The sequence below is a fragment of the Pygoscelis adeliae genome, unplaced genomic scaffold (genome assembly GCF_000699105.1).
Source record: "Pygoscelis adeliae isolate BGI_AS28 unplaced genomic scaffold, ASM69910v1 Scaffold24, whole genome shotgun sequence".
NCBI classification, from domain to species: Eukaryota; Metazoa; Chordata; class Aves; order Sphenisciformes; family Spheniscidae; genus Pygoscelis; species Pygoscelis adeliae.
The window spans coordinates 2,476,506-2,488,542 of NW_008824806.1; the positions used below are offsets into that span (position 1 = coordinate 2,476,506).

Consider the following 12,037-nt stretch of genomic DNA (forward strand, 5'->3'; position numbering starts at 1 on the left):
CCCAGCAGGCAGCTAAATACCACAGAGCCGTTCGCTCACTCCTCCCGCCCCCACCAGTGGGATGGGGGAGAGAATTGGGGGCAAAAAAGAAAGTAAAATTTGTGGGTTGAGATAGAGACAGTTTAATAGGACAGAAAAGGAAGGGAAAATAATAATAATGATGATAAAAGAATATACAAAATAAGTGATGCACAATGCAATTGCTCACCACCTGCCGACCAATGCCCAGCCAGCTCCCGAGCAGCGGTCACCGCCCCCCCAGCTAACTCCCCCCAGTTTATATACTGAGCATGACATCACATGGTATGGAATATCCCTTTGGCCAGTTCGGGTCAGCTGTCCTGGCTGTGCCCCCTCCCAGCTTCTCGCTGGCAGAGCATGAGGAGCTGAAAAGTCTTTGACTAGTGTAAGCACTACTTAGCAACAACTAAAACACCAGTGTGTTATCAACATTATTCTCACCCTAAATCCAAAACACAGCGCTATACCAGCTACTAGGAAGAAAACTAACTCTATCACAGCCGAAACCAGTAAAATTGTAATGCATAGGAAAATAACAGAGAGAGAAATTAAACCCAAGGAAGACAAGCGATGTAAATGAAAACAATTGCTCATGACCAACTTGACCAATGCCCAGCCAGTCCCCGAGCAGTGGCCCCCAGCCAATCTTCCTGTATTATTAACACTGTTTATTATCAACACTGTATTATCAATCCCTGTATTATCAACGCTGTTTCTAGCACAAATCCAAAACACAGCCCCATACTAGCTACTATGAAGAAAATTAACTCTACCCTAGCTAAAACCAGCACAGAGGGTCAGATTGATATCTTCAGAAAAGCAGAAGTAGAAGTACAATTTCCATTTGTGAAGTAGATAATAGGAAGTTATCTCTTTAAAAATACATGCACACGGGTATGCTACACTGAAATAGAGGTTTCAAATTTGTTTTTTTTTAAAGGGAGAAGTGGCATGTTTTGGTTTTAGAAGTTGTTTTTATTCATTATAGCCTTCCTCTTTTTATGTGTAGTAGGTTTGGAATTTTAAGCAATATTCTGCACAGAAATTTATTGTCTCTTTGAGACTAATATTAAATGTAATAGTATTATAAGCATCTTTAGAACCTTTGAACACAAAGGTAGTTGAGCCGTTTTGAACATTAGAACTCTGCCAAGCAATTTAAATCAAGCAGAGGTCTAAGTTTAAAACGGAGTGAAACCTTTGTAACATTTATACAAGAACATTTATATTTCACTGTTCTTGTTTGTATCATACAGGTATAGTTTTAGGTGAAGAGAAATTCATGTTTAAAGACAAAGTTCAAAGAAATTATACAGAATATCTGTATTCGAAAGTTGACTTTGTTCGGTGTGTGTTAAGACTTTGAACTTTATTTACACTTCAAATGCATGATTTCTAGTGTTTTATCTTCCATTAATTGCATTCATATCTATGTACAAGTGCTAAGACCATCAGAGACGCATATATAGTTGTGCTTATGTGGCACATTGCAAATTCAGTATGGCAGACTAGATAGCTGTACACCGAAAAATGGTGAGACGGGACATCTCTAGCTTGGATTGTCATTGTTAAACAGCATCTGAACATGAGCTGGTAACATTTGCACAGATTTCCACTGTACTACATGAAACTTCCCATTTTTGGTCCCTGCTAGCTCCGGCATGTTGATGTTGCATACTATTTAGTGAAGAATTTTCCAGCATGGTGCTTGTTTCAGGAATGAAATCATGAGCTTTGTCATAGAGAGGTACTATCTTGGGGTTTTTTTTGTGTGTATGTTCCATTCCAAATGCTTTCTGTAATTACAGAGTCAAGAGTGAATGCTATAGCAGTGGTGTGTTTGAGTATCTTTTGGCTTCTCTTGCTATGAAATGCCATATTTTACGAGCTTTGCGTTGACATGCCTAGGCTCTGGTGAAAAGGAGAATAAGCATTTGACAGTACTGTCTTTTTTGCTTCTTTTCTTGGTGCAACACCTATTTCCCTTCTAGGACAACAGGACAAAACCCAGTTTCCTGCCTGCAGGTACAAATGCTCGTTCTCTGGCTTATAGGAAATATTTTTGCTAACAGATAAGGTGGTAGTCTTTGGTTACTTAAAACACTGTGATCCCTGTGGGAATTGCTATCCTCTTTGGGAAAATGCTTATTTATTAATTGCTGAAGTGTTGCTTGTAGCTTGTACTTAATTTTCACTTCTTCAAAATGCTTATGTTTGTTCTCTATGTAGATGCCGCTCAACCTTACTAATGCAGTGGCAACAGCAAGACAGCTCTTGGCTTACACTGTTGAAGCAGCAAATTTTTCTGATAAGATGGATGTTATTTTTGTGGCTGAAATGATAGAGAAATTTGGAAGATTTGCGGAAAAATATAAAGAGGTAACTGGATAATTTGCCATCACTTTAAAGATAATCAAAGTGTTTGTCCTTAAGTATTCAGAGCAGTGAAACCTTCTCAACATTAGATGCAGGCACTGAGTTAGTAGATTATCAGATTCTATTCCATGTTTTTGTTTGTTTAGTAGGTTCCTGAAGTTGCTGACCCATGGTCACAGACTTTGCATTCGCGCTGAGATGATCCAGCATTCACTGGACCTGTAATGTGAGTAACACCTCTGGTCAGCACTGGAGCAGGGAGATAGGTACAGTAAGTCTGTTTTTATTTAATATGGAGTGGGTCACACAGGTTTTCATTTGTATGTTCTTCTCTAAAAATACAAATAATGAAAGCCTCAGAGATCCTCTCAATAATGAATAAAACAAGACTTATCTTCTCCCCTCCCACCATGGTAGGCTGTCTTTATTCAGTATTGAGCTGTATCTCTAAGGTTTTCAGTATTCCTATATCTTGTAGGATATAAGATAAGACATTAAAATAAAATCTTAGAGAACGCTCATTGTTGGGGAGAAAAATGCGAGTGGTTGAATAGTTCAACCAGTGGGTAGGAACTCTCTGTTTCACTGCTGAACAGAGGTTATATTGATCTCACTGTACAGTGCATGTTGGGAAGTTGGAGACCACAATGCCTCAATTTTAAACTTGCAGGAAAAAAAAAAAAAAAGCCAAATTTCCCTGTCCACCCTCAGCAAACCATAAATGCTGGTTGTAAATTCTTTGCAGAACCCCTTGGAGAATTTTCAGGCTAAATCTCCTTTTTACAATCATAGCTTGGATTTTTTTGTGTGTGTGTATTTTGGAATTATACAAGCAGTTCATTAAATGTCTAGTTTTGTACCCAGTCAAAAATAGAAACATGTTTTAGGTTGCTGCATGATTTGTTAACATTATAAGGATATTCTTTTCTCAGCTGTGATTTATTGTCTGTAGTGTGAGACAATCTGGCATTACTTTGCCATGTTTGAAGGTAGTAGATGATACAAAAATATCTAAGTTAAATTCATAGGTAGTTTTGGTCTTAGACGATGTATTTTTTATCTTAATTGATTTGATTTGAAGTCAACCTTTGATTTCCTGATATACTCAAGGAATGTGAGTGCAATTTCATGTAATAATTTTTAGTAGCTATTAATAATACTTAGTTATTTCTTATTAGGGTATTACTCTACAAACTGTTTCTTGACACTGTATTCACTTATACCATCTTATTGTCAGTTCTTTAGTTTATTTTGCAGTGGCTATTCTGAAAGATAAATACTGTAAATTATAAAAAGCTTCATTTAATAGCTTTTTCATGTCAGAAGAAACAAACTGAAGACAAATGTTCAGCAAGTTCTTAGCAGATTGCCTTTAAGTTAGAATGCAGTTGGAAAAACTTGATAAGCAGGGGAAAGAATAACATGTAATATTTTTTAAAAGTATGAAACAAATTGAGTCCTGTGACTTCAAGATCTTAATACTGATAATTTATTGTAAAACCACCATTTGTTGATGTGTAAAACATGTTACCAGTTTTCAAGTAGCAGTAACTCATAATAAGCATCTTCAATTAATTTAACTTTGATTTGTTCTGGGGAGTTTAATGAAAAGGGCTACAGCCTGCAAATGCTGCTTGAGGCTCTGCGTTAGCTGTTGAGAGTGTTTACTGATTGTAGCTTCTGTCCCTAAAAGAGACAGTTCTTAAAACAGCAAATATTTTTATATTCCCGTTCTTGCCTTTATTTTTAAAGATTTTAAAAAAAGGAGAACAAACTACTATGTTCTTTCCTTATTAGTAATATTCTGAAAAGAAATTGGGAAGCCTGGATGGTAAAGGAGATGTCTTTCCCACCCCACCCTGTCTCTCTTTATGTGGAAAATTCCAGTCCCTAAATTTAGGCACTGTGAATTGCATTTCAGTCAATTCAACCAGAAAATACATGCACCTTCACTTCTGGTCCAATATTTATCACTGTTTCTTAAATGTGAAAATGCCGTGTAGGTCAATGTAGGTGCTCATTAATTTTGGCGGAGTTGGGGCCTAAATAAATGAATTTCCTTTATCGTTTGTATTTGTCCATCATACAGAAGACAGAGTAAGGGAGTGTGAGCATAAACTTACAACAATGTAATCGGTAGTTTGAAAGCAGCTCTGGTACCTATGGGTGTTTGCTGTCTCTCTCACGTATAACCTGCGACCTAAAACAGTTCATGCAAAATTGAAGGCAAGCAAGGAAGGAATCAAAGAAAAGGCAGACACAGCAAAAGGAAGAGAAGCAGAAGGGTTGCATGCTAATTTTTACTTGTATTACTCTTCACTTATTATGTTCCCCCATACATGCAAACTGTATTATTGTTGATTTATAGTTTATGTATTTTAGGTTTAAAGTTGATTATAAATAGTCCTTTTAAATAATTAGTACAGTAGAACGTGGAGTATTACACTCTGCTTTTAATGAAATATCTGTATTTCTCATATTCTTGTTTTCTAAGTATAATGTAAACAGATAAATTACATTGGCATAACATTTTTCTTGGATGGAGGTAAATGTCTGAGTCAAAGTATTTCAGTATCTCAACTTGACAAGTGATGATTGAAATAGGAACAACCAATTTCCTTTTGCTTTTTGTGCTGACAAGTCGCTTTGTATTGTCTGATAATGATCCTACTTGATGAACGCTTTCAAAGATATAAACCAGTCTTATTTCTCTTCCCTGTTAGCTTGGTGACGTGATGGTGGACATAGCAAGTAACATTATGTTAGCCGATGAACGTGTTCTGTGGATGGCACAAAGAGAAGCCAAGGCTTGCACTAGAATTGTACAGTGTCTACAGAAAATTGCTATGTATCGGCTTGCAAATGGAGCTCAAGTTTATTCTACTGTAAGTATAAATTTATTTATTTAGAAGACATTTTTCAGGCTCTTGTGTTTCAATAGCTTTTTATTTTTGTTAATAGATGCTGGCATTATCTGAAATGCCTACTATTTCTGCAGGGAGAAGAGAAATACTCTGAACAGATTTATCTCCCTGCCAGATAAACAGATACAGTTTTCTGGGTGGTTTTTTCTGTTACGGCAGAGAATCCCTTTAAGATTATTTATTATTCTTCCTGTGGTGTGTAAAATTATTTAATGTTTGATTTTTGTCGTCACAGTATTCTCCAAATATTGCTCTTGAGGCTTACGTAATAAAGGCTGCTGGTTTCACTGGGATGACATGCACCGTATTTCAGAAAGTGGCTACATCAGACCGTACAGGACTCAGTGATTATGGGAGAAGAGATCCAGATGGAAATCTAGATAAACAATTAAGCTTTAAGTGCAACGTTTCAAATACACTGTCAAGTCTGGCTTTAAAGGTTGGATACACAGTTTCCCTACTGACTTTGTAATAATATCTTAAATATGAATCATTTGGAAAGCAAGCTTATATTATTAATTTCTAATGTTAAAGTAGCATTTTTACATAATCCAGAATGACTGTGACAAGAGATAATTAAAGTGACAAAGGATAATAAAGTTTGATTATAGAATAATTTTTTAATGGACACAATTTTTAATGAGTAGGCGTGGTTTTCTTATTAAAACATCTTAAGTTGAAAGATGCTTTCAGACCTTTTCATAAGTATGGAAATTGAAATGCTCCCTAGTTCATAATAATACTTGGCTTTATTTTGCTGTGTTTTCATCTTCATCACATATTAAATCAGATATTACCAGTCTCCTTAAATATCTGAAATATTCTACTTGGTGTAATACTGTAATTAAGCATGAAGTAGAAAATGAACCTGAAAGGTTTTTATTTGTGTGTGTGTGTGTGTGCATGTACACACACACACACGCACACACACACATATGTGGGTGTTTATAGAATGGAAACACTTCCTCATATTCTATAAAAGTATTTTTTTCAGTTACATTCCCCAACATACCAGTTTGCTTTTATCACTTAATGTGCTTGAACGTCACTGCAGGGTGTATATTTGAAATTATATTTATGTAATTCTATGAAATTACATGCATGCTTCCCTACCCAAGTATAATTTATATACAAGTTATCAAAACCTGTCTGTATACAGTGTTTCATTTTGAATGGTACTAATGCACAATTACAGCATTTCTCTTTGTCTGCTTGTCTTGGTTGCTGCTTCTTGTTGCCAATAGTCTAATCTGGAAAACTCTTGTAATACTTTACTGGTATCAACTTCAACTTTACTCTCTGTAATAAGTAAGGTAACTACAGAATCTTAACTTTTTTTTTTTCTTTTTAAAAAAGTGTTAAGACTTTAATAACCTGATTCAACTATTTTATCATGGATTGCTTGGAAACACTGTCAAATAGGTTTGTCACAATACACAGTCTGCTAAATGCATTCATCTCTGACACCGTTCAGTTGGAGGAGTTGCTAATTTAATCTCTGTAAAGAATTCCATTTTCTCTTAAAACTTTTTGTTTCTTTCTAGAACACAATTGTAGAGGCTTCTATCCAGTTGCCAGCTTCCCTTTTCACCCAAAAGCAAAAAAGAGAAATCAGACCAGCAGATGAATCTGTCTACAAGCTTCAGCTTATTGCATTTCGCAATGGAAAGCTTTTTCCAGCAACAGGAAATTCAACAAATCTGGCTGATGATGGGAAACGTCGTACAGTTGTAACACCAGTTATTCTTACTAAGATAGGTTTGTTTTTTATTATTACTTTTTTATGGTCTTTAAAAATAAGAAACATTTTTGACTCCTTTGTTTCAACTACTGTATATCTAATAAAAAGTTTTTAGCATCTAATGTGTTACATGTTGAGAAATTTATGTGCAAATACTTTTCTTTTGTAACAGATGGTTTAAACCTAGCCAGTCACCACGTTCCTATAAATGTGACACTGCGGCGCATTGCGCATGGAGCAGATGCTATCGCAGCTCAGTGGGACTTTGATCTATTGAACGGACAAGGGGGATGGAAATCTGATGGTTGTCGCATTCTTCTGTCCGATGAGAATATTACCTCCATTCAGTGCTACTCCCTCAGCAACTATGCAGTTTTAATGGTACGACACTTAGAATTACATGTCTCTTTCTGGAACTTAAAAATATTCAAAATGCAATTCTGTGGGGTTTTTTTCTTGCATTAAAGAAAATGAGCATTCCCACCTTCCATTTCACATAAAACTAGACATAAGAAATAAATCTTCAGTTTTTGGTTGTGTTGATATAAATGTTGATGTAAGATGAGGTTTAAGTAGAAATCTGTCAATTATTGGACAGTGGAATTAATTGCTGAATATACTAGACATGAAAGAACTTTCATATGAAAAGTACTATATTATAGGAGGCCATTTTAATGAGCTACTTAATCAAATGGGCTTTTATGAATTTTAGTCTAATAATGACAGTTTAAAATAAAGAAAGGATTTTTTTGACTGTTACCTATCCTCTGTGCTAGATTAAATTTGTTAGCTTTGTCTGTTGACAGGAGTGTTTTCCCAGGTAACTTTTTTTTTTTGCTGTGATCCATAACCAGAGGTAGCTATTTCACTGCAAATTAGCTATTCATTCACTAGTATGTAGGTCTGTTACCAGAAGACATCGATTGAAAAAGGAAAAAAAAATCAAAACACTTAGTTACTATACAAAATATTTTTGAAATATTGCTTAAAAAATGGTATCTGAACTCTAGTCTTAACCATTTTATTGACATCAATATGCTAACCAGTTCTAAAATATAGTGATAGTTGCAGAAGAAGGGAATGAGACACTTTTTAGTGCTCTTCAGTTATGAAGTCGGATTTCTTCTTTGTCTGTTCCCAGAGCTCTTTGTTTCAGAATTTGGCCTGGGAAGCTTTCCTTTTTAGAGATGGTGACTGCCAGCCTGCTTATCAGTCATCACCACAGATGCTAAATGATAAAATGTGATACGTAAAAACGGCAGGCTAGTAGGAAGCTGAGTGAAATAGTAAGAGGTTTAGGAAATACTGTTAACTTACATGTAAATTTGGTATGGGTTTTGTTGTAGTTAATGTGCTCTGTGTGGAATTAAATACATATTTTTATGTGATCATACATGGAAGAAGGAGGATTCCTTCATGATGATCAGTGCATGTGAAGTTGCTATTTTTGTTTTGCAACCCGAATTTTCAAAAATCTTCCTCTTAAGAGAATTAAATAGTAGAATACCGAAAAGCTAAACATAAATAAAATTAAGATTTACATGCCAAGCTTTTTAAAAGAGCTCAAAGAGAGCAACTTTTCACTTCATGTCTGAAGGTACTGTTTTAAATTACTTCAAACTGTTATAATACTATAGTTGCTGCCTTTGATATTTTTTAAATATATAATCCTTTCCTAAAACATAACAGCGTTCTTTAAAATGGAATTAAACTTCATTTGTATGTGTAGTATGCATGTAAAGAGAGATTATGTTTTAAATTGGTCACATTTCTGCCACCTGGAGGAAGAAAAATGAAGAGCATATTCAATCTGCTGCTGTAAACGACTATTTCTAAATTAATACGTGGTAAGATTATATCAATATCTTATTGTAAGTTATACAGAGAACTATTGACAATCGGACATCAAAAAAGTTAAGAGGAGGGGGCAACTTTCTTACTTTTCTGCCAGTGGCTTTCATTCTGTGCCTGCTCAGAACTGGTATTCCTTAAATATTCAGCTACTTCCCAAAATGTTAGGCTGTAGGGACTGGAGAGGAGGGGGTTGGTGGAAGAGGACAGATGAGTAACACTCATCTGTTAGATGTTCCTTGCACACAGTTAATACACTGTAAAAGCTCTGGATGTCTAAGTAGCTGCTGAAAAAGGTTTTCATAATGCCTATCCATATATTAACTAAAAAAGCTGTAACAGCCTATTTCATTTGTAGACTCTCATAGTGTTGTGAAAGTCTGGGTTCTGGTCCCAGGCTCATAGTTCTGGGGTCAGTTTTAGAAGTTTGGCTTTTAATTCAGCAGTTGTCATTAACATCAAATACATGAACAGTAGTGGCAGGAGGGACCTGAATGCAATATTCCATCATCCTGGCTGGATGGCAAATGACTTAACCAGAGTTATTTCACTCTTTTTTAGTCTGCTTTACTTTAGTACATATGTATGTAGAAGAAAGCAGGTTGTAATGTACCAACCCATCTTTATATGTTTCAGAACATAATGTAAAGTTCTCTCTGATAAGAAAACCCATAACTGAGTGCCTAGTTTTCTAATCTAGTGATTTAGGAAGATACAGTTATAAAATTTTGTATTTATTTGGAAATCATTTTAACCACTGTTTAATAATAGAAGAGGTAACCAGGAGGCTCAACTGAAATCTCATTATGATAGGCCTACAGCAGAGGGAAAAAACCAGCAATGGTAGTTGAGAAGGAACAGAGTTCTGCTAGTTGGCTATAAACGCCCCAGTGTTCCTAATGTCATCTCTACTGTTATTTTACTGTCCTTTTTTTATTAAATTATTATTTAGGATTAGTTTAGATCAGAAATAACATTATTAGCTCCCCTCAGTCCTTTTACTAGGTCTCATTAAAAATGTTGGTGCAGTCGGTAAGAATTCTGTTGACTTAGTGGGTATTGGGTCAAAGCCTTTGCTAGCTAGACTAGGCATATTGGGTTTTGTCAGATGTCTTAGAAGATTATTGTAAACCTTGTGATTTTGTAGCTTTTGTTCTCTAAGTTCACACCAATACATGCATGACATCTTGTTACCTGTCACCAATCTGGAAGCAGCACCAGGAATACTACAGTTTCTGTTCTCCGATACTCACCGTCTATGTGTGACAATGCGTTTGCTCATGCTTGTAACAGCAATGAGTTCCTAGGAATCTCCAGCTGGATACCAACCAGGCCATGGGTAGTGTTGAAATCAGATGACGCTGGCTGCCTGAGGCATAATATCTTACGATCTTTCTCAAAGTGGTTTTTCCAGGTGCCAAAGAAAACCAAATACATAAAAATCAAACTGACAATCTGATTAAATTAGTTTGAAATGAGGTTCGGGAGTTAGTTAGGAATAACAAATTCTGATGAAAGAACAATTGAAGGAGTGGTGAAGAGACTGCTGAGACTAATTTAATTGTAAGCCTAAATTCAAGAACCCTTCTCCTGTCCATGAAATCACATTACCCGTCCTAACCTTAAAAACAGATTGTATCTCACTGTGATTTTTCTCAAAACAAACTGATGCTTCCTCCTAATGTTCTACTGTTCTTTGTGAATGCCAAATTTGTTCTCCTTTTCCCCCAGCACACTTTTAAACTTTGCCAAGTCTAGAGGTTTAAGAATGACTCTCGCTCAGAATTATAGGTGAGAGAATTTTCTGTATCCTGTCTGTTCTGAAAAATCCTTTGTAATAGATTTTTTCACTAATCTTAGTTAAGCAATTTTGTTTTATTTAGTGCTGGAAGGGACTGAACGTTCCCCCCCCCCTCCCCAGGGTTCATTACCATTATGGAAATGGAACCCTAGTAAATTGTAACTGCATCCAAACAGAATTATTTATTCTTGCTGTTCTTGTTAGTAAGTGCAAATGTCACTCCTCAGATGTTATTTGAAATACTGCCATGCTTTAACAGTCCAAGGTTCCATTTCATGCTTACTCCTTGAGTAATATTTTGATGGGTGGGTTCAGAAAACTTGAATGATGCTAAAAAGCTGTTGAATTCTCTTTGAGTTATCAACTATCTTCTGGTCAAGCAGTAATCACAGAATAACAGTCTGGTAGGAATATCTGAGTGTCGTTTGGTCCAATTACCTGCTCGAAGTTTGATCAGCTTCAAAGTCGGATCATATTTCTCCAGGTCATATTCAGTCAAGCTTTGAGTATCTCCAAGGACAGAGATTACAGAGTCTCTCTGGGCAGTATGTGACCACCTTCATCAGAATTTTTTTTCCTGTATCTAAACAGAATTTTCCATGTTGCTGATAATGTCCGTTGCCTGTCATTGTTTCATGATTCATCTCCAAGAAGAGTTTGAATCAGTCTTCTTTATACCATCCCAGGAGGTAGCTCAATATAATAATGAGGTTTCTCCCATCTTCCTTTTCTTCTTAAAGATGAGCAAACCCAGCTTTTTCAGCCTCAGACATTGTGTGCTTCAGCCTGCTAGTAATCCCAGATGTTAGACTTGCTCCATCCAGTATGTCAGTGCCTTTCTTGTACTGGGAAGCCTCAAATTGAAGACAGTTCTGCAGAGGTGGTCTCACAGTGCTGAACGGAAGGGAATAATCAATTCCCCGCTTGCTGTGGTTTTGCTAGTACAGTGAAGTGTGGCCTTGGGCTACAGGTTACACTGCTGACTTGTGGTCAACTTTTGTCTACCGGTACCTTCAAGTGGTTCTTTGGTTGCTTTCTATTCAGACCAGTGCCTAGCCTGTATTGTTGCATGCATGGGGTTATTCCATCCCAGATGCAGATATTTTCACATTTTCCTTTGCTAAGTTTCATGATGTTCTTATCAGCCTGTTTCAATGGCTCACCAACATCTCTCTGAATATCCTCCAATCTATTGATCAGTCTCCCCAGTCTATGGCATCATCCGCAAACTTGCTGAGGGCACTTTCTGTAATGTTCTTTGGGTTGTTGTGGAAGACTATAATCATAACTGAAACACACAGTTCTACATGCTATATACATTTA

The 12,037-nt window shown here is 36.2% G+C and overlaps 1 protein-coding gene across 1 annotated transcript in view; it reads left to right on the forward strand.

Moving 5' to 3' along the window:
• Positions 1–12,037, forward strand: part of GPR125 (G protein-coupled receptor 125) — a 67,512-nt gene that overhangs the window by 46,910 nt on the left and 8,565 nt on the right. The window contains exons 11-15 of the mRNA XM_009324112.1: positions 2,251–2,400; positions 5,121–5,282; positions 5,557–5,760; positions 6,866–7,079; positions 7,235–7,443. Of these exons, the coding sequence (XP_009322387.1) occupies positions 2,251–2,400; positions 5,121–5,282; positions 5,557–5,760; positions 6,866–7,079; positions 7,235–7,443 (939 nt within the window). The remainder of the gene's footprint in view (positions 1–2,250; positions 2,401–5,120; positions 5,283–5,556; positions 5,761–6,865; positions 7,080–7,234; positions 7,444–12,037) is intronic.